The sequence below is a fragment of the Geotrypetes seraphini genome, chromosome 1, assembly GCF_902459505.1.
Source record: "Geotrypetes seraphini chromosome 1, aGeoSer1.1, whole genome shotgun sequence".
NCBI classification, from domain to species: Eukaryota; Metazoa; Chordata; class Amphibia; order Gymnophiona; family Dermophiidae; genus Geotrypetes; species Geotrypetes seraphini.
The window spans coordinates 344572282-344599665 of record NC_047084.1 but is presented as its reverse complement, the minus strand read 5'-3'; the positions used below and the strand labels follow the sequence as shown (position 1 = coordinate 344599665).

The 27384-nt window shown below is 42.5% G+C and overlaps 1 protein-coding gene across 8 annotated transcripts in view; it reads left to right on the top strand.

The window, feature by feature from the left end:
* The window catches only part of AFF1 (AF4/FMR2 family member 1), a 517509-nt gene that overhangs the window by 442506 nt on the left and 47619 nt on the right, over positions 1-27384 (top strand). For all 8 annotated transcript variants that reach the window (XM_033962847.1, XM_033962828.1, XM_033962809.1 and 5 more), the window contains 4 exons: positions 8618-8712; positions 11221-11452; positions 24318-24412; positions 25659-25722. In XM_033962847.1, coding sequence (XP_033818738.1) covers positions 8618-8712; positions 11221-11452; positions 24318-24412; positions 25659-25722 — 486 coding nt within the window. The remainder of the gene's footprint in view (positions 1-8617; positions 8713-11220; positions 11453-24317; positions 24413-25658; positions 25723-27384) is intronic.

Genomic DNA, 27384 nt, shown 5'->3' with positions numbered 1-27384 from the left:
ACACACTGAGTGGGTCTTTGTGTGTTGTTTTGGGATCTCTTCCAGTGGTTTATCTCCTTCTGGTTCAAGGAAGGAAACTATGTTATCCTTAGCATTGACCTACAGAATATGTTTGTAACAGCGCTGCTTGTGTGGCATTAGGCTATGTAGTGATCGAAAGAAAAAAACAGACCTTTGCACATTTTTGCACTATATGGTGGGTGTATGAGGAGATTCACATTTCCTGCACATCTAAGTCCATGTGAAGTTACCTTGTGCTGTATTTGACATCTAGCAAGGTCTCTGTTTGAAAGGAAAGATCCAAACTTAAAAATGAAGTGGCCAGAAGTTATGGTAAAAGCAGATAGTGTAGCTGGTTTTAAGAAAGATTTGGACAAATTCCTGGAGGAAAAGTCCATAATCTGTTATTAAGACATGGGGGAAGTGTCTGCTTGCCCTGGTTCGGTAGCATGGAATGTTGCTACTCTTTGGGTTTTGACCAGGTATTAGTGTCCTGGATTGGCTACCATGAGAATGGGCTACTGGGCATGATGGACCATTGGTCTGACCCAGTTAGGCTATTCTTATGTTATGTTCTCATCTGTAGGGGCCTTTGTTTTCACTTCTTATTTTAATGTATTTTTTTTCTGGGAACTTATCAGTGTTTTTTATAATGGGAACAAAAATGGAAGAGAATTAATGTGTGTGGGATGAGGGGGTAACTAATTTCTTCAGCTAAATAATTCAATCCACTTCAAACAGACATAGGAGAACTCACGCACCATTCACACACCCTCCAACCAAAAACGTCAAAAGAAAAAAACTGTTCGACAACCTCTTAGCCATTCGAGCTGCAACACTCGACCCCCAACTCTACAACCAATTGACATCGACCACAGACTGCAAAACCTTCAAAAAGAAATAAAAACCCTTCTATTCAAAAAACACACAAAACCGAACTAACACAATCAGAACTGTCCCAAGCATCACCTGCAACTACTCCATATGTACTTCTGATGTCATGACAATTCAGACATAATTTATGTTATGTTATGTTTGGAATATAAGAAAATTTTCACTGCCTGTTTCTATTCTGACCATTTATTCTGTTTCATGGTCATTACAAAAAATATTTTTTTACATAGGGGGGGTGTCAAAAAATGATGGGCCCCGGGTGCCACATACCCTAGGTACGCCACTGCACATCTCACTATTGTCTAGAATCCTATTTCGGATCAGATGGTTGTTTCGGACAAAAAATATTACGGAATTTATTTTCTTCTTAATGGCCAACTCTTTCTCCATCCCATTTCAGTAAGCTAGGGAGTCTCACATATTCTGCCTGCTTGTCCTAGGATAAAGGTCAGTTACTTACCTTAACAGGTGTTATTTGGAGACAGCAGGCAGATATTCTAACATCCCTCCCATCTCCCCTGGTTGGCTTATTAACTTGCAAAACTGAGGAACCATGAGCCGATATCAGGCGGGAAGGCATTCGTGCATGTGTAGTGTGGGCAGTCTCGAAGCTTTGCAGAGTTTAAAGTGACAGTACACTTTTCACTGTCCATACCATGTTCTGTGGATGAGGTCACCCACATGTGAGAATATCTGCCTGCTATCTGCAGGTAACTGTTCTGTCCCGCTAATTATCCTCCTTCCACCAGGTCTCTTGAGATGACTATTATATCTACCTCTACAAAATAGGAACCCAATACGAAAGAATGCTAAGCAAGGATTATAAAATGATTCTTATGTGTAGAACCCACAGGAAAAATTCTATCACTACTTAGTGAATCATCATGTATCAAATATATTTAATCTCCACTAAGCAATCTTGATAATGGTGTAAATGGTCCTCAGTATTCACAACTCAGCAGCAATGCCGATTGTTAGAGTTGGCATCTTAGATTCAAGAGCAATGTTAGAAAATTCTACTTTATAGAATGCCTGGAATGCGCTCCTGAGAGAGGTAGTGGAGAGGAAAACGGTGACGGAGTTCAAAGAAGCGTGGGATGAACACAGAGGATCTAGAATCAGAAAATAATAATAAATATTGAACTAAGGTCATTACTGGACAGACTTGCACGGTCTGTGTCTGTATATGGCCGTTTGGGGGAGGATGGGCTGGGGAGGGCGTCAATGACTGGGAGGGTGTAGAGGGGCTGGAGTGAGTTTTGACAGATTTTGGCAGTTGGAACCCAAGCACAATACCGGGTAGAGCTTTGGATTCTTGCCTAGAAATAGCTAAGAAGAAAACATTTTAAAAATTTAAATTGAATCAGGTTGGGCAGACTGGATAAACCATTCAGGTCTTTTATCTGCCATCATCTACTATGTTACCCCAAAAGGGTTATTGAGTATGATACATCCCAAGACCGTGAGTGATATTAAATAAATGTGAAAATCAACACAGAATAATGAAAAAAAAAAAATACAAAAATCAAAACTTAGTGTAATCTCCCTTGTGAAAGTTGGTCACTAAATTAATATGTATCAAATATCAGAAGGGAAATTCCCTAATCCGACATCCCAAATTAAGGCAAATTTCACAGTTCAAAAATCAAAGAATGGTACTTATCTCAGATGGCGTTAAAGTCCTTAATGAATGGTATAATTCACTAGTCCGTGCAGAATCTTAGCTCCAAAGCGCCATTTTCAATTCAGTCATCAGAAGTTCCAGTCTTCCTCCGGCATCAACTCTTGTCCTCCAGTGCTTTGCTCCTGAAGAAGGAGCTCCTGTAACGGAGCTCTGTAGAGCTAAGATTCTGCACGGACTAGTGAGTTATACTATTCATTAAGGATTTTAACGCCATCGGAGATAAATACCATTCTTTGATTTTTGAACTGTAAAATTTGCCTTAATAATTTGGGGCTTCGGATTAGGGGATTTCCCTTGTGACATTTGATGCATATTAATTTAATGACCAACTTCACAAGAGAAATTGCACTAAGTTGTGATTTTTGTATTTTATTGATTGTTGTGCTGTGTTGATTTATTTAATATCACTCACGGTCCTGGGATGTATCATGCTCAATAGACCCTCTTGGGTTAACAAGCTGCCAACTCTAACAATCGGCATTGCCGCTGTGTTGTGAATACTGAGGACCATTTACACCAGTGGTCTCAAACTCGTGGCCCACCAGGTACTATTTTGAGGCCCTCTATATGTTTATCATAATCACAAAAGTAAAATAAAACAGTTTATTGATCATATGTCTCTTTAGCTATAAATTACAATATTATTATTAAGATTTAGCCAAAAGGAAAGATTTATAAACTATAAAGATTTTTACCTCATGCAAAATTGTCATTTCTTTAATAAGACATTAACTATTTTTTCTGAGGCCCTCCAAGTACCTACAAATCCAAAATGTGGCCCTGCAAAGGGTTTGAGTTTGAGACCACTGATTTACACCATTATCAAAATTGCTTAGTGGAGATTGAATATATTTGATACATCATGATTCACTAAGTAGTGCTAGAATTTTTCCTGTGGGTTCTACACGTAAGAATCATTTTATAATCCTATTATATCTACCTCTTCATATAGGTTTTATTTTACAAAGATAGAATTTAAGTAAAATTGGAAATAGAAGTAACTAGAATTTAAAAGTTATTTAACTGCTTTGAATGAACACTGTTCAGGTGTCAGTTGGACATAAGAATAGCCTTACTGGGTCAGAGCAATGGTCCATCATGCCGAGCAGCCTGTCATCATGGTGGCCAATCCAGGTCACTAGTATCTGGCCAAAACTCAAGGAGTAGCAACATTCCATGCTACCGATCCAGGGCAAGCAGTGGCTTCCCCCATGTCTTTCTCAATAACAGACTATGGACTTTTCCTCCTGGAAATTGTCCAAACCTTTCTTAAAACCAGCTATGCTATCCGCTCTTACCATAATCTCTGGCAGTGCGTTCCAGAGCTTAACTATTCTCTGAGTGAAAAAACATTTCCTCTTATTGGTTTTAAAAGTATTTCCCTATAACTTTGAGTGTTCTCTAGTCTTTGTAATTTTTGACGGAGTGAAAAATTGATCCACGTGTACCCGTTCCACTCCAATCAGGATTTTGTAGATTTCAATCATATCTCTTCTCAGCTGTCTCTTTTCCAAGCTGAAGAGCCTTATCCTTTTTAGTCTTTCCTCATAAGAGAGGAGTTCCGTCCCCTTTATCATCTTGGTCGTTCTTCTTTGAACCTTTTCTAGTGCCACTATATCTTTCTTGAGATAAGGAGACCAGAATTGAATGCAATATTCCAGATGAGGTTGAACCATGGAGCGAAACAGAGGCATTATAACATTCTTAGTCTTGTTAACCATCCCTTTTTTTAATAATTCCTAGCATCTTGTTTGCTTTTTTCACAGCTGCCACCACACATTGGGCAGAAGGTTTGATCGTATTGTCTACAGTGACACCCAGATCCTTTACTTTGGTGCTAACCCCCAAGGTGGGACCCTAGCATTCGGTAACTGTGATTTGGGTTATTCTTTCCAATGTGCATCACTTTGCATTTGTCCACATTAAATTTCATCTGCCACTTGGAGCCCAGTCTTCCAATTTCCTAAGGTCTGCCTGCAAATTTTTCACAATCTGCATGCTTTTTTTAACAACTTTGAATAGTTTAGTGTCATCTGCAAATGTAATCATTTCCCTCGTTATTCCAGTTTCCAGATCATTTATAAACTAGTCTTATTGCCCGTTACATTAACGGGTGCTAGAATATATGTGTGTGTGTGTCTGTCTTTATTTCTTTCTCTCTCTCTCCTTAGCTGTTATTTTTCTTTCTGCATTTCTTTTTCCTTGGCTGTCCACCACCACCCCTTGCCTGCTCCCCCTGTCCATTCTCCCTTCCTTTTATCTCCCCTGTGTCCATCACTACCCCTTCACAGCTCTCCTTATGCAGCAGCAGCCCTTCTCCCTTTGTTTTACCTCCCCCCTGTCCAGCAGCACCTCTTTCCTTTGCCCCCTGTCCAACATTAGGCCTCCGTTCCTTTTTCGTCACCCCCTGTCCATCAGCACCTCTTTCCTTCTCCCCCTATCCAGCAATAGGCATCCCTTCCTTTTTCTCCCCCTTCCTCCTTCTTATCCCTATGATACACTTACCTTGCTCTGCCCCTGATCATAGTTTCCCGACAGCCGCCCAGTTGCACCCATTGGAAAAGTTCCCTCTGCCACATCCCGCACACCCCCTTACGCGACTCCCGCTGTCTTTATTTCTGTCTCTGTCCCTGGCCCCCTTTGTCCGTCTGTCTTTCTATGTATCTCCCTGCGCCTGTGTCTCTCTTCTTTTCTTTCTGTCTCCCTTCCTCCCTCTGTCTGTCCAAAGTAGCATTGCCTCCCCCTCCATTTCCCTCCCTCCACAGCAGTTCCCTGTGCAGCAGCATTAGCGTTTCCTCTACCCCACTTTCCCTTCCCGCGGGCCCAACTACAAACGTGGTGATTCCAGCAGCGTGTGTGCAGCAGTCTCCACACGCTGCTTCGGGTCCTTCTCCTGCCCTGATTTGCTCTGCCGCGTCTCTGATGACATCATCAGAAACGCGGCTGAGCAAATCAGGGTAGGAGAAGGGCCCGAATGAGCGTGTGAAGACTGTTGCACACGCTAATGGAATCGCCACCGGGTGGGCGGAAAGTTGCTGGGCTCCTCGGTGGGGGCGCTGAGCGGCCGCGATCCCTCTCCTCCGATACCCCGCCCGCTGGAGATCGGCGGCTGGCTGCCCGACTGGTGGAGGCGATCAGCGCCACAGCTCTGTCCCGGCTGCACTGAGAGGAGAGGAGCCTGCTGCCCGAAGAGGAGGAGCGGCGTTGTCTGAAGAGGCTGAGCTGCGTCATAGACCTCAGCTGGCTGCAGCGGTGGTAAGCCCGATGTGTGAAAACCGCGCATGCGCAATCGTGTTTCCGCGACGGGATCAGGGAACACGATTTTTTAGTGCGCATGCGCGGCCTAGCATTTTATTATATTAGATAGGTTAAATAGCACCAGTCCCAGTACAGATCCCTGCGGCACTCTACTATTTATTCTCCTCCATTGAGAAAAATGACCATTTAACCCTACCCTCTGTTTTCTATCCGATAACCAATTCCTAATCCAAAACTGAACTTTGCCACCTATCCCATGACTCTTTAATTTTCTCAAGAGCCTCTCATGAGGAACTTTGTCAAAAGCTTTCTGAAAATCTAGATACTACATTAAACGGCTCACCTTTATCCACATGTTTATTCACACCTTCAAGGAAGTCAAGCAAGGTATAACAGACTATCCCTATAGCAAATTTCACCTTATTTATTTATTTATTCATTCATTCAATTTTCTATACTGTTCTCCCAGGGGAGCTCAGAACGGTTTACATGAATTTATTCAGGTACTCAAGCATTTTTCCCTGTCTGTGCCATGAGCTCACAATCTTATCTAATGTATCTGGGACAATGGGGGGATTAAGTGACTTACCCAGGGTCACAAGGAGCAGCATGGGGTTAAATCCACAACCTCAGGGTGCTGAGTCTGTAGCTTTAACCACTGCTCTACACTCTCCCTAGTTGTACAGTGATCACAAATCTTGAGCTTGTACAACCTGAGTAAGCTATAGAATTCTTGTCCTTCACGAGAATGACTGGAACAGGTTGCCTTGACGTGACGAGTGCTCATTGTTACTTGAGTTCTAACACACTGCAGTTCAGAGTTATGATTTTTTTTCTGTGATAAGTCTGATGAAGATGTCTAAGAATATAGTGAACTCTTGCCATGGCAGATGCACTATAAGTTATTGGCCTGTCCCTTTTGTTGTGGCAAAATAAACCAGAGGAAGCTACTTTGGAATTTTCCTCCAAACCCTGGGTTCTAGACAGCCTGGGCCAATATGACCAAGGATCCTTTTCCAAGGTTGCCTACAATCCTTTTGCTGTATCAGCCAGGTTGTCATCTAGCTGGTTCCATTCAGAGTCAGTCTCCATCCTTCAGAGAGGCGGCTTCCAGTGCAGGCTGGCAGTGGCAGGCTTATCTAGTTGCTGCTGCCAGCTGCCTGAAGATTCAATTACGGTGGCCTGTCCTGGGGAGGAGGTAGGTGGGGGAGTTGGGAAAGCCAGATAGTCCCAGACAGACTCCCCCATTTTTTAAAAATGTCTGGGCACCTTGAACAGTCCTTGAAAAAGAGGACTTGTCCAGGTTTCCCTGGACAGCTGGTAACCCTGCTTGCAATGCCATGGGACCTCAGTGGTGTTTACTTTTAACCCAACAGATGAAAGTTAATTTTCAGCCACTTAAAGACCTGTCAGCCGAAGTGGCTAACCTAGAATGTCTTCTTTTTGTAGACAGTAGAACTTGCAGGGTGCATCTCCTTCCCTTATGCCCAAGCAGACCTGATTCTTCAGGGTCATGTCGCAGCTCATAATGTCAGAGCTATGGCAGTATCAGTAGTTCACTTGAGGTCAGATTTTTAGGGTTGCAGCATGGACTTCTATCCATACATTTACATCTCACTATTGTTTAGAACAAGAATCCTGAAATGACAGTAGATTTAGAATCTAACTCCCCTTCCCCTTGGCCCATTTCTTTCAGTTCAGGCTACCTTTCATTTATTTAAAAAAAAAAAAAAAAAAAAAAGGGCGGCAAATAAGAAAAACAGCTTGTTGGCAAAAAAAAACCTGTCCATTTGTCAGCTTGTTATGACATACATTTCTTTTTCCCTTCCCCACTTATCAGAGAAAATCAAGTTACTTTACTGTAGCAGCTGAACAATAGTATTCAAGTTCTCACATACTCTCCCACCTCCCAAAGGAGATGCATTCTATACCAATCCGAGCTATCAGATAGACTGAAATGGTCCTGTGTAACGTTGTCAGGCTGGAAGTGGTGTACATGAGTGGGGAACCTGTGCAAAAGTTCTAGAAGCCTAGGCTAAAGCATTATTCCTACGTCAAGCTCTGTCAGTGACATAATCCATGTTGTAAGGAATTGTATTCCACTGTCCACATCTGTTACAGGTGAGTACTTGGTATTTACCGTCAGTAGGTTTTGGTTGAAATGGTGCAACAACATTTTCTGCATTGTGGAGTTGTACACATGTGCATTGTAGTGCCAGGTGCTGAGCCTGTTTGTGGCCTGATCTACTTTGACCAGGAATGGGTAGAAGTTTTATTCTCTGTTATATGCTACATATTATGTGTTAAGGTTATTACTCTGAAAAAATGTATTTTATTAAGATGCACTAAAATTATTTCTTTTTATTTTGATGTGGGGAAGGATACCTATCATATGTCCAGAGTAATTTTTTAACAGCCATCTTTTTGGGTCTTGTAGTGATTGATCCCCTTCATGCCCTTCAAAGGATTCACATCAGGTTTGCAGTGGAATAAAGAAAAAAAACCCTTGAAACAGTGTTACCCCCATACATTCTCAGAGAAAGGAGGCTACATTTTCTGGGCATGATGGACTTTGCTTTAATTTAGCATGGCTTAGCGTCTGTTTCAAAAGGTTTACTAGTTGAATTGTGCTAAGAACTCGAGATTTATAAGTTCTGGCATATGCTCTTTTTTTTATAGATATTTTGTATAAATGTGTTGAATTTTGTTAAAGATATAAAGTACATATGCATTTGTTTTCCAAAGTCTCCATTCGTAAATGTTTGGTTATCATAACAATAGGGGGAAGAACATGAGAAACACTCTGAAAGCAAAAAAGTAAAATTGAGTGAAACAAAATCCTCATCTTCAAGTCACAAGGATTCAAGCAAAATCAAGTAAGTGCTGGGTTTTTGGATGATTTGGCAGTTATCCCTTCTTTGTATGATGGCATTGCTTCCTTTTATTCACATTTCCTTCTCTGGGGATTTATTTTTCCTCATTTTTGCTTTTATTTTCTACTTCCTTCATTTGTCTTGTGATTATCTGGGGTCTGGAACTTTTTCAGCCTGTTTTCGACGGGACTCATTTAGCTTAGAAGGTAAATAATTGGCCACATTGTTCTGATGGAAAATAATCTCCTTAATTCTCCAAGAGCCTCAAAAACTATATGCGAGCCTTCACAACACAAAATGACTTACTTTAGACCAGGGGTAGGCAAACTGCAGCCTGCCGTTGAATTTTATATGAAGAACAGACCATAGGGAAGTATACATAGAAAATGTTATTAACCAGAGTTTTGGTGGTTTTAAATACTGTGTTGCACAAATATTTTCATATTAGCCACTCTAGTAGTTTCCTGGATGTACAGGTCAACAAGGTGATAAAAACCTCCTTTTTGTTATTGAGATAGCTCAGGTCTAATAGGAAATACTTTGATCTTCCTACATTTTGGTTGGTTGTTCAATTTTTGTTATTACCCCATTTTGACTATTGTAATGCCAGATGCTCATTTTTTTTTCAGTTTGGTTTGATATAACAGCTAAAGTGGAGAGCAGACACACAAAACTTAAAGTCCTAGATTTCAAACATACAGACTTTAATAAAATGGGAGAGTAATCTAATCTAATGTTTAGTTTTGTATACCGAGACTTCAATCTAGGAAAGCTCGACTTGGTTTACAACGATTAAGTTAGGCTAGTAAAGGCATATAGAAAGTTATCAGAAGATTAGTTTCCAAAATGTTTAGTAAACAAAATAGTTTTCAAAAGCTTATGAAAAAAAGAAAGAGAGCCAGAACTTCTTAAACGAAGTAGAAGGTCGTTCCAGAGCTGGGTAAACTTAAAAGACAGAGATTGGCTAAGAGTCTTGATTCTTTTAATACCTTTACTAGATGGACAGGACAGCTTTAATTGTTGGTCACCCCTTGCAAAAGAGAATCTATAGGAGTTCCAGGATAAAAGGACTAGGAGAGTAAAAATACCACAGAGGATTTTAAAAGTGACACAAACACATTTAAACTGGACTCTAAAATATACAGGGAGCCAATGAAGATTATAAAGCAGTGGGGTCACATGATCAAACTTACACTTCCCAAAAATCAATCTAGCAGCTGTGTTCTGGACCAATTGTAGTCTAGCAAGACAGATTTTAGTAATAGTAAGATAAAGAGCATTACAATAATCGAGGTGAGAAAGAATAATCGACTGAACCAAAATAGAGAAGTGATGTTGATGAAAAAGGTGTCTGACCCTTCTCAACATGCGTAAATTGAAAAAACATTTCTTAATCACAGAGTTGATTTGAATCTTAAAAGAAAGTGAGGAATCTTAAACAATTCATCAAATTTTAATACTCCATTGAGTTTTTATTAAAATCTCATAACTAGCTAAGGGTTCTCTAAAAGAGTATTAAGACTAAGAGTATTAAATTTTGATGAATTGTTTAAGATTTAGATTAGATTAATAAGAAGATATTAATAAGGAATTAATTTATGAATTATCAATAAAGTAATTTATTAAGTAATGAATTGATAGTCTAAATAATGGTAGGAAGGACGGGTTCAAGCCTGTGATGTCATCAGGAGTAAAGAGAATAAAACTCTTTCTTCTCTTGGAAGAAATTCTAGTATGAAATTAATTACTCCATTTTCTGAGGCTTGTTCCCGTCAGTAAAATTTGGTTTAAAGGAATTACCGGTAAGTAAGTTATTTTCTACAATTTTTCTACAGTTCAGCTGGTTCCTTCAATGGTTTTGTTGTTTTATATTTAACTATTTAATTAACCATTTAGTTTCTTAAATTTATTGTTATACACTCAATAATGACCATAACCATTTTTTATCATTTAAAACCATATAAAGAACCTATCTGCTCAAAGACATTCTCAATTATGTATTGTAACACACCAACTATACTAGTGGATTAAAAAAATTATAAAAAGTGATTATGGACATGAGATATTTTTCAAGGAACATGTGATGTACATGTATAAAATGAAAGCCCTGTTAGCAGCTTATCTGAAGCTGTTTGATGGTCCTACCTAACATTATTTAATAAATTAATTTTCACTCTCAGTTGTCTTTACTGACAGCTGCTTGGTGTGTGTTATCAGTTTTCAAAGAGAGTGAGTTTTTTTTTTAATGTAAACATTCTTCAGGGACAATGATGCTGAACATCTTTCACCTTGCGCCACCTTTATTGTTGGCATATGTTCTAGAATTTCAGAAAGTCCCTAAACTTCTGGGTTGTAATGAATTCTTTGATTATAATTCATCTTTAAAGCACTTAGATATATAAATTTGGCAATTAAGGCAAAAAACATCTTTAAGGAAATAACAAAAAAGCCAATTAGGCATTTTCAGAAAGGAAAAAATAATTGTGAAATGCAAATCTTTCATTCTGCTAGGGTTTCCAAAACTTCCTCTGCCAGTTCAAAGAAGGAACTGCTGCCACCACTTTCGTCTTCAGTACAGATCTCCCAAGATCCAGCAAAGATGGCACAAAAGAAATGCAGCAGCAGAAACAACTTGACACCTGTAACCAGCACTGCCACAAACAAGAGTAATCATGAACATGCTTCGTTATCCAAGCATAGGAAAGTGGAGGGAAAACATCCAGGACATTCAAATAGCCACAAAGTAAGTGCTGGCTGCACATGTGATGAGTTGATTTCTTCCCCCCACCCCCACCCCCCTCCCTACACCCATCCTTTAATTCTGGATGCTTTTCGATTCCTGAATTGCTTATACATTCACTTAAGAGCAAGCTATTTCATGTATCTTGTTGGAACATAGAAAATAGTTTGTGAAAGTGCACAGCTGCTCAAGAGAACTCTTTCCTGACAATCATTTTCCTTCTCTAATACATCTGACTCCAAGAAAGGCTCCTTGAGCAAAACAAGGGCCCCTTGTTTGGTGTCAGATGCATTAGTGAAGGATATTATAATGAGAGCGTAATCCCAGATGGAGTGAATAAGTTCTGACAATGGATAGTGGAAGATAAGTGCCTGGTTTCAAATTTTTAACTGACTGGAAATTTTTTTAAACAAGTCTGTTGTTGGATGGTGAGCATTGACTGCAAAATTGCTTGTAAAGGTTTTGTGGGGAAGAATATGCAAGTGATTTTTACAGTTTGATGATTCTGTCTTGGGGATTTTTAGGACAGTCTTTATTTCTCCAAGAGGAATTTTTTGTTTTTCTTTTTGAAAGCTCTTTTCAGAAAGCTTTTATGTAAGCTAATATTGGAGGGGTAATTTTATCTGTTCTATTTTTCCTTGAAACTAAATTGAAGCTATGATAAGAAACAGGTCTCTACTATGAGAATGGATTTGTGAATGAGGCATACATCTTGCTATCAAAAATCTTTGCTATGATTTGCAGGGCCAACTTAACCATTGGACCAAGTAAGGCACTGGCTTAGGGCGCCAGCAGTAAAAGTCTCTAAAATCCTCAATGTCTGATGTTAGTGCCAGTAGCTCAGTAGCTGCCCTGGCTCAATAGTTAAGCCGCCGCTTCCTCCTTCTCCCCACCTGTCCCCCCAGTTCTGCAAACTCTACACTGGATTGTCTGCAGAAGCTAGGGGGTGCTATTTTGAGGGACAGTACCAGCTTGGGCAGGAGCACCTGGGATTGCTCCTATCCAAAGGATTCGCTGGACCACCAGGTATGGTCTGGTAGGCCCATGAGGGGGTTCATATTGGGAAGAAGGGGGCTTTTAATTTGGGGATGAGGCTCCTCATTGGAGGCAAGGGTTGTGATCTTAGGGGTTCTCTTTCAGGGGGTGGGGTGTTGTTCAGGGAACGGTTTCCTCATGGGGAGGAGGTTGTGATGTGATGGGGGTGTGGATACTAATCAGAAGGGGTGGGGGATAGACCAGTAGCCTCTTTAAGATGTATCGCAGGCATATCAAACCAGTGCATAGCAGTCTGATGCTCCCAGACTGATAGACTAACACTGCTTGTGAGATGGCTCATGTGAGATGGCTCATGAGCAGGGTTAGCCCTTTGATACAGGAATCAGCAACCTGTGGTATAACGATATTTCTGATTCCTGTGGTAAAAGATCTCCTTTACCACACCACACTTCAATAACTTCCCCCTAAATATTAGAGCAAAATCATCCTATATAATAAAGGCTAGCCGCGTACTCCTATTTGCGTGCTTCCGTGATCAGTAGGTCTGTGGTCGCAGGAGTGCGCATGCGCGCTTATACGTCACCAGCTGCTGATTGCCTCCACAAGCCGGGACCGCAGCTAGCCGCCGATCTCCGTTCCTCCAGCAGGGGGGGGGGTCTGGGAGGAGAGGGATCGCGGCCGCTCAGCGCCCCCACTGAGGAGCCCAGCAACGTTCCGCTGCCCGGGACCTGAGTCCTTTGCCGCTCCCCCCTTCCCGCAGGCCCGACTGGCGATTTAAGTAGCGTGTGCAGCAGTCTTCACACGCTGCTTCGGGCCCTTCTACTGCCCTAATTTGCTCTGCCGCGTCTCTGATGTCATCAGGGACGTGCCAGTGTATATCAGGGCAAGTAGAAGGACCCGAAGCAGCGTGTGAAGACTGCTGCACATGCTGCTTGAATCGCCATGTGTAGTCGGGCCCGCGGGAAGGGAAGGGGGGGGGCGGCAAAGGACTCGGGACCGCGTTTGTAGGCGGGACCGCGGGAAGGGAAAGGGGGGTAGAGGAAACGCTAATGCTGCTGCACAGGGAACTGGTGTGTGGGGAGGGAAATGGAGGGGGAGGGAATGCTGCTTTGGACAGACAGACAGAGGGAGGAAGGGAGACAGAAAAAAAAGAAGAAAGACACAGGGGCAGGTGCACAGGGAACTGGTGTGAGGGGAGGGAATGCTGCTTCGGACATACAGACAGAGGGAGGAAGGGAGACAGAAAGAAAAGAAGAAAGACACAGGAGCAGGGAGATACACAGAAAGACAGACAGACAAAGGGGGCCAGGGACAGAGACAGACAGAAAGAAAGACAGCGGGAGTCGCGTCAGGAGGGGTGCGGGATGCGGCAGAGGGAACTTTTCCAATGGGTTCAACTGGGCGGCTGTCGGGAACCTCTGATCAGGGGCAGAGCAAGGTAAGTGTATCATAGGGATACGAAGGAGGAGGGGGGTAGAAAAAGGAAGGGACGCCTACTGCTGGACAGGGGGAGAAGGAAAGAGGTGCTGATGGACGGGGGGGTGAAGAAAAAGGAACGGAGGCCTAATGTTGAACAGGGGGAGAAGGAAAGAGGTGCTGCTGGACGGGGGAGGTAAAACAAAGGGAGAAGGGCTGCTGCTGCATAAGGAGATCAGTGAAGGGGTGGTGGTGGACAAAGGGGAGGTAAAAGGAAGGGACAATGGACAGGGGGAGCAGGCAAGGGGTGGTGATGGACAGCCAAGGAAAAAGAAAGACAGAAAGAAAGAAAGAAAGCGGCTAAGGAGAGAGAGAGAAAGAAATAAAGACAGACACACACACACATATTCTAGCACCCGTTAATGTAACGGGCTATAAGACTAGTTGGAACAATAAAAAGGGAAGGGCCCAAACCTAGGAATAAGAAAGCATTCCTTAGCAACAGCAGCAGATGAATCCAGAGACCAATGGGATAGCACACATCTACCAGCAGGTGGAAATAGAGAAACTGATTAACAGGTGGTCCTATTGGCTGGCACACCTCCTGCATCTTCAGTATGTTCTATCTCCCAGCAGATGATGGTCGCTATTCAACTAGCTCCTGGATTCTGGCTGTGACTGGAAAATTATTTTCTCCTGTTGAGGTTTCTCTTCAGTGAGACTGCCATTCTATTTCTCCTGTTGAGGTTTCTCTTCAGTGAGACAAGGGTGTCCGGCTGAACGGTGCCGGCTTTAGGGGTTACACCTGGGACCCCCCCAGGTCCCTGCCTCACCCTCCCTCCAATGATAGAGGGTCTGACTGGGTCTCGATTTTTTTTCTTTCCCTTCACTGTAAAAAAAAAAAAAGAGAGATCACAGTGACTATTAAACAATTCTGCCCACTATATTTTGTAGAGTTGTGGAAATGGTTTAGTGGCTGACAAGTAAATTTACATTTGTATGAAGTTTATTCAGAAAAGGGCTTTGGGTGTATGGATTGAGCTCTGTTGACAGAACTAGTGCCTTCCCGCTTGTTGTAGGCGCGCGCTTGTTTTCATACTCTAGCAGCAGCGCCACAGTGGTAGTGGGATGTCTCCCCGAGGCGGACTTTGCTTGGTAGTTCCCGCGGCCGGGTGGAAGTAAATATTTGGACGGCTCCGGGTGTGTTCTTCCCATAGCTGGTTCCTGACTGAGCGCAAGAGGCGTGTGCTTATTTTCCTAAGTTGAGAATGAAGCAGCATTCCTTTATTTCTCTCCAATGTTTATTTTAAGCATTTTATACCATGATAGTGGGAAAAATATTTTAATGGTTGGCTCTGGGTAGGTTTTTAATGCATTGTTGATAGAGCCAGCTCATTTCAGCATGAAGCAGGCACGCGCTTAGGTCTCCAGCACTAGTGGGAGCACTGCAGTGTTTACGGAGTTTATTTTGCAGCTGACTTAGGTCACTATCCTGCGGCTTCCCTGATTTTGGGGTTCTGCGCGTCAGGAGTATTTCAACAGCTTTTGCCACTGTTTCGGTGATATACCTTGTGTGTGTGTTTCCCCACTCTCTGCTTGAAAAGACTTAACTACTTTAATTGCGACTTTACTGTTATGCCTCACGGTGCTTAAGAAAGAGATTCTGCCCTGTGCTCAGCTGCCCAATCTCTATTTTTTTGCCGTTATGGGTCGGCAGAAGGCAAATTGCTGCACAGTGATGTCAGCGGCATGAGAGTAGCCTTTGTTTCATATGGGTATCTTCTTGTCTCTCTCGGTGCCCCTGAAGGCTGAGTCTATGTAGATTTAGAGGTTTTCTTCTTCTTTGTGCTTCTGTGCAGCGCTGTGTGTGTTTGGTAGCACTAAAACACTGTGTGCGTCTGGTAGCACTATAGAATTGATTCCTGAACTGCCTTTTCTATTTCTAGTGTGCCAGGGACTGCAAGTTTCAAAGCTTCTCGCACAGATTTCTCAGGTCGCTATCTTCTCATGGCACCTGCTAGATAGTCCCTCAAACTGGCAGGAAGAGCTGTGTGGCTCCTTCTAACCAGGGACAAGTTACCTATTTTCCCAAACCCACAGAGTTGCAAATGCTATGTGGCTGTTGGAATCATCCCTGAAGCTCTCTTTAAGGATGTGAGCTTTATCTGATAACAATTAGGGTTGTTTCCCATGGGGCGGTCAATGCAGCTTCTAGATTATGTCTAGTACGTCTTCACTTTAAAGGCAGTAAGTTTTTGGCTAACATTACATGGAGTTAGTACTGTTTTCAGAATTCCAACATACTCCATCTTACATCACAAAGCTGGATTTTTTCTGAGAAAGTTCCTTTCTTCCAGAATTTACAGCTCTTGTCCAGCCGTTCCCCGACTGTCTGCTCTTCATTCTGAAGGGGTCTTCACTTCCTCTGTTAACTCTTTATGCTTTCTCATGAGGGGAGAGACACTATGATGTCAGGTCAGGGAGCTTTGGGCATTTTTCAGGATGCTTGCAACTTTGAATCCTCCTTCCATTTCAGATTCTTTCTTAGAGTGACCATGTATTGGACTTTCAAAGGTTACGTTCGTGTGAGACCCCTTTTAAGTGTTACTGGTACTCGGGGCAGTAGTTTTAGTTCTTCTGGATCTAAGGGAAGTTATTCAATTTACTTCATAGTGCCTAAGATGGGGGAATTGGTCAGAAGGGGACTGGATCTCATTCTGGTAAATTAGTTTCTCAGTTAGACATTTCCAGAGAAAAACTGTGAGAATATTTACAATTTCCCTATGGACACCAAATTTGCACTATCTTCGCTTGGCTCTCATCGAGCAGCGCTGTCAGTTTTGGCAGATGCCATTTGGCCTAGCCATGGCTCCATGAACATTTTAGAAAATGAGGGCAGTAGTGGCGTTTTGGCGCAAACAGGAGATTCAGGTACTTTCTTTCTTAGATGACTGCTTGATTCGGATGACTTCCAGCCAGGTCAATTTGTCAGACACAAACGAGTGATTTCTTTTATTTGAACTTCTTTTCTTCAATTCTTTGGATGTGAATCTTCAAATTTCCAAAGAGCTCTTTTCTCCTATACTAATTATTGGAATATCAGGGGATGTTGTTCACGTAGGAGAACAGTTTCTTCCCAGAGACTGGGGTGACAGGTTACAGTCTCAGGTTTGCCTTCTTCCATCACCAAGAACAAGAGTATGGGATTCTATATAGGTTCTAGAATCTATGGTGGTGACTCCACTGGGAACTTCGGCTCGCTTTCACATGAGAACGCTACAGCAGTTGCTTTTGTTCCAGTGGTTCCTGGTATCTCAAGGCTCCAATTGTAGTATCTAGAAGGCTCCTCAAGCTTCGCTCAATATAATTTGGTGGCTCAGCGAGATTAATCTTTTCAAAGGCATGCCTCTGTCTTTGCTGGACTGACTCAAAGTCGCCAAATATCCCAGGCTGTCAGGTTGGGGGGGCTCAATGCTTTCAATCCTCAGCACAAGGAGTCGGTACTCATTCATTCTTCTGGACTGAAGCATGGTCAGGCTACTGTTTCAGGAGTTTCAGCCCATTCTTCCGGAATGACGATAAAGGTCTTTTAGGACAGTTTTATGACGGTGGTATTTCTCTACAGCCAGGAAGGTAAGTAATGTACTCAGTTGGTGAGTAAAGTAATGGTTCTACTTCAATGGGTGGAATCTCTTCTTCCTCTTCTGCTAGTGCATCATTTTACAGGACAGGAAAAGGGTTTAGATAGACTTTCTCACCACAAAATCTGAGCATGGACCAACTATTGTATGTTAAAATGTACAGCGCTGTGTACGCCTTTCAGCGCTTTAGAAATAATAAAATCTTCTATATCCTGGTAATTGGGAACTATTTGCTCAGGCGTTCCAGCTCTTTGTATAAAGGTGAGATATCCTAGAACTAGACCTCAAGGCCTCGTCTCGAAATTCAAAGCTTCCTAGCTTCTTCAGCAAGATGCAGGGAGTGGCAGTCAGAGGGGGTAGCAGCATTGCTTCTTTCTCGCCTCTGGTTTCTCTTTTTAAGTGTTTCCCCCTGGCTGATGATTGGATGCTTTTGCCATCTCAAGCTCACTTTCAGGGCACAATAATTAGAGAATCTCCAGATTGGCTGCACCATCCTTGCTATGCGGATCTGATGAGTCTTTCAACGGCTGAACTGTTGAGATTCCTGGTATCTCTGGATTTACTCACCTAGGGTCCAATCAACATGGATATTCGTCCTACTTTGATATTATGACCTAGCTTTTGAAAAGTCATGGCTGACGTGTAAGAGTTATGCGAAGCAGGTTATTTCTTCTCTTCTCCAGGCGATACAGACGTCTTCACCTGTGGCTTATGCTTCTTTTTGGAGGCTTTTCCTTTCTTGGGTACTTCTCAACATTGGAACCCTTCCAGAATTCTATGTTTTATATTCTTTCTTTTGTGGCACAAGCATATTGCCAAGGGCTTAGCGTTCAATTCCCTTCAGCTTCAAGTGGCAATCTTAGCTTGTTACAAGAGCTAGGTATCTCGCTTTTCGCTTACTTTTCAGCTTCATGTAGTTCAGTTCCTAAAAGGAGTACAGTATATTCGTACACCTCTTAAGAAGCCATGTCCAGAGTACAGTCTTAAGGTACTTCTATGCAGTTTACAGAAGGCTTCGTTTCAACCTTGTCTTTTGAGACTCTAAAAGACTGTGACGTTGAACACGGTGTTTCTTGTGGCCATGGCTTCAGCTCAGCGGTTTTCTGAGTTGCAGGCCATGTATGGCGGGGATTCTTATTTCTGATTTACAAATTCTGGGGTGTCAGTTCAGACAGTACCATAATTTCTTTCTAAGGTGGTGTCATCCTTTCTTTGTATGCCACTATCACTTTTCCTTCCTTCTTCCTGGGAGGAGGAATGGGGAGGCGAGCTTTTTTTCACTGCATTTTTTTTAAAAGTGCGTAGCATTCCCCGCAATCTGTAGGTTTCTAACGACTTTTAGTTGTTTAGATTACCTCTTTGTATACGTCAAGGGATGTGATAAACGTATGGCAGCATCCAAAGCCTCCATCGCTCGAAGGGTCCAGGAGGACATTCTTTATGCTTACTTGATGGCAGGGAAGCGGTTGGCGGAAGAACTTCATGACCATTCAGCCAGAGCAATGGCAGCTACTTGGACTCAGTCCAGAGGTTTTTTCCTTGGAGGAGTTTTGTCACGCAGCTACTTGGTCTTCCAAGAATACTTTATCTCAGCATTACCGGTTGGATGTGGAGGCGCATGCGGAGGCTGCGTTTAGTGCTTCAGTTGTTGCGGAGGCGGCATTTGCTTCCCACCCAGATTAAGGATTGCTTTGCTACATCCCATTGGTCTCTGGATTCATCTGCTGCTGTTGCTAAGGAAGGAAAAATTATGTTCTTACCTGTTAATTTTCTTTCCTTTAGATGCAGCAGATGAATCCAGAGCCCCACCCTTTCTGGATATTGACTGTTGTTTTTTTTCTTTTGCAACCTTCGAAGTCTGTTATTATTGATAGTTGTATTCTGTATTATTTATTACCTTTTGAAATTTGTTATGGGAAAGAAGTTTTTTACATGCTAAGCATATTGATGGTTACGGATGCTTTGGCAAGGAGCAATACTGAAGATGCAGGAGGCATGCCAGCCAATAGGACCACCTGTTAATCAGTTTCTCTATCTCCACCTGCTGGTAGATGTGTGCTATCCCATTGATCTCTGGATTTATCTGCTGCGTCTAAAGGAAAGAAAATTAACAGGTAAGAACATAATTTTTCCATAGCATTAGAGAATATACTGTTAGACTGATTTTTCTTTATTGATATTTCATAGATCTGTCCAGAATTGTTGACCTGTGTGGACAACCAGAATCCTTTGGAAAGAAACCACCCAAAATCTTTATATACAACAGTGTTCATATGATTTTGAACTCTGTGGTAGTGGAGCCAGTTGTTTGTTTGGTTTTTTTTTTTGGGGGGGGAAGAGGGCAGCAGCAAATTGGAGAGGAAACCTACAGAAGGCACTATTGCATCTACTATAATAAAACCCTAAGTGCGCTTGCGCACTCCTACTTGCGTGTTCCATTTTATGTGATCAGTAGGTTCCCCCGGCAGGTAGGAGTGCGCATGCGCGCATAGGGTTCTGTTTTCCTGTAAGCACACTCATGGACTTCAAGGTGCTGTTGTTCGGTCTGGCCTGCTCCCTGTGTGCCTTGCTGTAGTGTATTTTTAAGTTCAAAGACGCAGCGGGGGCTCCTCTCACGATCCCCACCTGCGTCGGAAGTCTGATGGTTATTAACAAGACTACATCTTCACAGCTTGGAACCAGTATTCTTACAATCTTTTTTATTTATTAAATGGATTTTAAAAATGATACAGTCCAAATACCTCCAAAAACTTTATTTATTAGCCTTAGAAATTTTAGTTCATAGGTCAATCTACAAACAGTATGTACCATATATACTCGAATATAAGTCAACCCAAATATAAACTGAGATAAAGGCCATCAGTTAGATTTGGTAGCTATGTCCACAAAGGAGATCCTAAATCCTTCTATTTCTTTATCCGACGGTATCTGGTGCCACGATATCTGGTCCGATCATTTCACCTACTACTTTAACTTAATCTGGAATCAACCAAAAGCAAAAACTCACCCAAAGATAAAAAAAGAACATCTCACAAGGGGCCACATCAACCCAGAGGAATACTGGGCACATTACGAATCACGTGAGGAAATAGATGAAGAGGATGATTTCTGGGAACAGTGGATGAAAACAAGCACATCCATCTTAGATAAAATTGCCCCTAAACGAAATAGAACAAACCGCTCAAATAAATATAATAAATGGTTCGACTCTGAACTATTAAAAATGAAACAATCAGTAAGACGACTAGAAAGGATCTGGAATAAAACAGGAGAAATATCAGACCGGAACAATTGGAGATCCAACATAAAGTACTACAAACAATTGATAAAAGAAAAACGAAAAGCATTCTACTCATCCAAAATTCATACATCCAATATGAGTTCAAAAGGAGTCAACACTAAAGAACTGTTCAACTTGGTTACAAATTTATTTGATACCACACGTCACAATCAATCCATGCACAACACGAAACTTCCATCAGCAGACGATCTAGCACAACACTTTGACTCAAAAATTATGAACCTAAGGAACAATTGTCCAACAAACAACATACATGCACATCAAATAGCCAACATACATGAAAATGAAATACCAGTGGATATGTTTTGGAACTCCTTTCAGGCTCTAGAATGGAATAACTTCATCAAACTCTATAACAAGTATACTAAATCACACTGCATTCTAGATCCCTGTCCCCCTAACATTATGAAAGCAGCCCCATTAGACTTTAAACTAACACTGTGGAGTTATCTGACCAATAAGTTCAAAAATGGAAAATTCCTAACGAATAACGGTCACATTATAATCACCCCAATTCCAAAAAATCGTAAACAATCCCTAACATCAGTAACCAACTATAGACCGGTAGCATCCATTCCATTCTTCGTAAAAATAATGGAAGGTTTAGTACATACCCAATTGATGGACTACCTTGATCAGTTCTCTCTACTACATGAAACCCAGTCTGGCTTCAGACCTCTGTTTAGCACCGAGACGGTGATTGCAGCGACCCTAGAATACTTACGCAACTTATTCAGCAAGGGCCAAAATGCCTTAATCATGCAATTTGACATGAGCTCGGCCTTCGACTTGGTGGATCATGAGAAATTGTTACAATGTTTAGACGCAATCGGCATCAGAGGTGAGGTATTTGACTGGTTCCGAGGATTCCTTACGACCCGCACCTATCAAGTACGTTTCAACTGCAACCTCTCTAAAACATGGAGAAATCCATCAGGCGTTCCACAGGGGTCTCCATTATCCCCACTACTCTTCAACGTCTATATATCATCACTAGGCGTGCAGCTGGCCCAGCGGGGTATAAAATTATTCAGTTATGCGGATGACTTTACAATCATTATCCCGTTCAATACTTCTCCCTCCGAAATCACCCCCACGGCAACAGAAGCACTAAACCTGATGGAACAATGGACCACAGAATTCAGACTGAAGCTTAATTCAGATAAAACTAAATTCTTTATAGCCTCGCCACACCCACCTGTCACTACAACACCACTACGCATTAACAATCTCAACTACCCTATTCAACCTACAATGAAGGTTCTGGGGGTAATACTGGACCAAGGTCTAACCATGAAAGACAATGTGGACTCCCTAGTCAGAAAGGGGTTTTTTACTCTCTGGAAACTTAGGTCCATTAGAGCATACTTCGACGCTTCAGCATTCAGAATTCTGGTACAATCCCTAATACTAAGCCATCTTGATTATTGTAACATTGCCCATCTGGCAATCTCCCGGAAGCAAATGCAAAGACTACAACTGATACAAAATGCAGCAGTCAGGTTGATCTTCGGGTTGAAGAAGTCCGATCACATAACCCAGGGGTGTCCAATGTCGGTCCTCGAGGGCCGCAATCCAGTCGGGTTTTCAGGATTTCCCCAATGAATATGCATGAGATCTATTAGCATACAATGAAAGCAGTGCAAGCAAATAGATCTCATGAATATTCATTGGGGAAATCTTGAAAACCCGACTGGACTGCGGCCCTCGAGGACCGACATTGGACACCCCTGACATAACCCCTTCCTACCGACTCCTGCACTGGCTGCCAATGGAGGCACGTGCGAAGTTCAAGCTGGGATGTCTCTGCTTCAAGGTACTATCTGGTCTAGCCCCTAAATATATAACTGATCTCTTCTCCTTCTCAACCAATAGACATAAGAGAAGAACACACCTGAAGTTCGTTTCCCCACCGGCTAGAGGATGCAAATTTAAGAGACATCATCGACAACTTCTATCGTATCAAGCAGCCTTATGGGGCAAAGACCTGGAAAAACTAATTACACACACAAACAACTATGGTGAATTTAGGAAACACCTAAAAACATACGTGTTCTTGAAATACCTAGGTAACGAATCTGGACAATAGACCCCATCACAATCCCACCCCCAAATCTGATCTTGTAAACTGTTAACTACTAATCTCTAACTATGAATGTTCCATTCAATTTGTAGAATCTTTCTAATTCATTGTAAACCGCATAGAACTTCACGGTCCTGCGGTAAATAAACTGTTGTTGTTATTATTATTATTATAACCTATTCCTCAAAAAAAGGAAGAAAAAAGGTTGACTTTAATATAAACAGAGGGGAGGTGTTTAATATTCAAGTACCCTGCCAAGCTCTGCACCCAGACTTCCTTCCTGCCAGGCTCTGCACCCTGCCTCCTCTCCCTCCCTCCTGATGCCTTGCAGGCCTCCACCAGGCCTGCCGTAAGATCTGTTGGTCCAACAGTGGGCCGGGTCAGGAGGGATCCCTCCCACCTTCTGTCCCAGCCAACTGTTACAACTTTTATCTCCTTCCTGCCTCCCCCATGTACCGTTAAAATCCCTTGTGGTCCCAGTGGTGAACCAGAGCAGGAGTGGTCTTCCTGTATTCCTGCCACATGCAAAGCCACTAGTGAATGGCTGCTGCTTGTTTTCGCAGAACTCACGGCTCCCATTCACTAGCGGCTCTGCATGGGGCAGGAGCACGGGAAGACTGCTCCTGCTCTGGTTCACCACTGGGACCACAAGGGATTTTAAAGGTATGTGAGGGAGGCGGGAGGGAGGTAACAGTTGGCTGGGACAGGAGGTGGGCGGGATCCTTCCTGTCCTGACCCACTGGACCACCATGGAATTGAAAGGTATGTGGGGGAGGTAGGAGAGAAGTAAAGTTTTAAGAGTTGGCTGAGACAGAAGACGGGAGGGATCTTCCTATTGCAGGACCACCAGGCCTTATGGCAGGCTTGCAACAGGTCTGGGATGGAGACAGGTGGGTGCTGACCTGAATATAAGCTAAGACCCACATATTTGGGTCATATTTTTTGGACTAAAATAACTCGGCTTATATTCGAGTATATACGGTATGTCATACAGCTAACCACTTAAACATACTCCTTTTTTAAGGTTTAGGAAATCAATATTTTCCATCTTATATAAAAGAATATTATGCAGCAATTCATTGGTAATAATTGTTTAGTTCAGTGCTTATGCTGCCCAAGGCATAAGAAATATTAATCACAGAAGGCTTAAGCATAGCAATGGTATGATAAAGGAAACTGCAATAGCACACAGAAAATTGATTCCTAAAATGTAATGAATGAATGCATTTGAGATTCTGCACTGTGATGCTATTATCAGTCTCAACTGCAATAAAATGTCACTTGTGTTTGTAATTATATAGGAATTGTGTTCTAGAGGTCAGCTGTGTATGTCTGGTAGCGCTATATAAATAATTAATATTAGTAGTAGTATAAAGAACAATTGTATTGGCTATAGCATTGAAACTCAATCTAATCTTATATAATTCTCAGGGAACAATTGAGAATAACACAAAGCCTTTCCCAGTGCCTTCTTTGCCAAACGGTAACCATAAGCCAACGAGACATCAGCTCAGGTTTGATGACGAGTAAGTATTCTTTCTTAAAAGTACCGTATTTTTCTCGCTATAAGACACACTTTTTTTCCACCCAAAAGTGAGTGGAAATTCCGGTGCATCTTTTGCAGTGAAAATACAAATTTATAACACACACACACACACACACCCCGTCGGTCCTTTTTAAAACACCCCAGTACCTTTTTTTTAACCCCCATCCCTTTTTAAAACACCCCTCCACCCCCCTGCCCATCCCATACCTCTTCAAATGTCCCCCGTTGCCTGGTGGTCCAGCAGTGTGTCAATCGGCAGGTGTGAGCCCTCCGCCCACCAGCCTGGGCCTGCGCCGCCGCCTCCCACGCCCCCTTAAATGTCTCCCATTGCTTGGTGGGCCAGTGGTGTATCAGCTGGCAGGTGCGAGCTTTCCGCCAGCCTGCTAGGGCTCGTGCTGCCCTCCAAATAGTGCCTTCAGTTCTCGCAAGCGACTCGCGAGAACTGAAGGCACCATTCAGAAAGTGGTGCAAGCCCAGGCATGCCAGCGGAAAGCTTGCGCATGCCAGCCAATACACTGCTGGACCACCAGGAAATAGGAGACATTTAAGGGGTTGTAGGATGAGGCGGCCCAAGGCTGGCGGGCAGAAAGCTCGCGCCTGCTGGCTGATGCAACACTGGACCACCAGGCAACAAGGGATACCCAAAAAGGGAAGGGGGGATTCAATTCTTCTTTCGTCCCTGTATTTAATCTTGTTTGCTGTTTTATTTCTTTACTATGTCAGTATACTGGTTGCCTTGCCTTGATGTGTCTTTATTATGACCGGGAGAGGGCTAAGCAATGACAGTGTCTTGTTTTTCTCTTTCCAGCATGTTCATTTACTGTCCTCCTTGGGTGGGGTGGGTATTGTTGTTGAATACAAAAATTTTTGAACATTTCCTGTACCTTATATTGTATTACCTGTGGGGTGGGGAGGGGAATAAAAAAGGTACAGAATGGGAGGATTAAAAAAGGCACTGGGGGCAGATTACACAAGGCAATGGGACAGGGTACAGAGCCTGGAAGGGAAGGGGGACTGGGTGCAGAGCCTGGTATATATTAGTACACAATTTGCTTCAGATGTTTTTTTTCTTGTTTCCTCCTCTAAATCTAGGGTGCATCTTATGGTCAGGTGCGCCTTATGGAGCGAAAAATACGGTACCTGTAAATAGTACTGCTTCTGCTGCTCTTGTATGAATGTGTCTTTAAGATAGATATTTTTAATGCATCTCTCTTTTTTTTTTCCAGATTATTTCCAGTGGAGCATTATTTGATAGAGGCCAAGAAGCTGAAACACAAAGCTGATGGAATGGTGAGTTCTAGACCCAACCAGGGCTGTGGAGTCAGTAGATAAATCCTTCAACTCTGACTCCAACTCAGACTCCAGGTACCCAAAATTGTCTCCGACTCCTCGATTCTAACTCCACAGTCCTGGACCCAACACTACATGTGTTGTATGCTTTCTTTTGTTTTATAAGTCTGTTGTAATCTCCCACATTTTACTGAAAACTTCACTTTTTCCCTAAAAACAGGGAAAAAGTTAAGTTTACAGTATAATGAGAGGGTTACAAGCCCCCAAACCACCCACAACGCTGCCGCGATCTGTATTAAGTAAAGTGGGGGGGCTCCCCAACAAAACCCCCCGTCGGAGCCCCTAAAAACTGTCATTTTCTTCGGTGCGCGCCTCCATCTTGCGCTCAGTTGTCGGCACGCACCATTGTCTTCCACCGTTTTGTCTAAGAACCGGTTTTGTGTGTGGCTCACATTATGCTGTTTTATTGCTTGGAGTGTCTGGCAGCCTGAGATGTTCCTCTGGGGTGACCAGGCATCATTTCTATTGAATGGTAATTATTTTACATTATTTTGTACATTGCATCACTGCTTTTGTGACACAAGTTTGTGGTGTTCTTTCTTGCTACCACAATTTCAATAAAAAGTATAAAAATAGAAAACCCAACCCCTAAGGATACTTTTCTGACTTAAAAAAAAATATAGGACTAGATTCACTAAGCCCACTGATCAAGTCCCAACCACTTTGCGACCACTTAGTGAACCGATTCACTAGCCTCGTGGCCGATCATCCTCCATTACGATCCACACATGCAAATGAGGGGAAACGGCATGTAAAGTAGGCAGGCAGCAATTCACTAACCAAAAACTAGAACACCGAGTGGGCTGGCAGATCAACAATCAAGCGACTTCTGGGGACCAGTCGCTCACGTCATTTCTGACAGCATCTCCTGATTTCTGCCCCTACTTGCCTGCTCTCTGCCCAGATCGCTGCCCTGCTTCTACCCTGACTCTCCTGGCCTCCACCCACAGTGTGAGTCAGTCGTTTTAACCTGTGGGTTTAAAGAAGGTTAAAACCACAGGCTTGTTATAGTCAAAAGTAAAAAAAAAAAGTAAAGTTAAGAAAAAAGAAAGGTTGCTGCTCTGTAAGCATGCACAGACCATCTATAGATGGTCTGCGCATGCATCGGGATCGCTATTCAGTGATCCTTGCAGTCAGGGGGGGGGGTGATTCCAAGCATCCTCATCTGATCTGTGGGCTTAGTGAATCTAGCCTATAGTTCTTTATTAAATAATGGCATCCTTCAGTGTTCCTGTGTGCCCTCCCTCTTGACAGTTGTTTTTGGTGGAAGTGTATTGGAAGAAGCAGAGTTGGCACCATAGCATGGATTGGTTCTTCAAACTAGGCCCATGGATAATTGTCCAATAGTGTGTGATAATTATATACTTGAAAAAAAGAAGATACAGGTGTCCTTGGATGTCTTATTGAGAAGTTTGTTTGTAAGTTTCTTCAAACCTGGTTTTAAATGCATAAGAATTTTTTGAGTGAGTACTTTCCAAATATCTTTTAACTCAGTGTCAGATTTATACAAAATTACAGGTATCCCCTAAACCCCAAGATAATTTTTTTGCTCTGCATAAGAATGAGGATTAACTTCTCACAGTGAATATAAGTACTCATGTT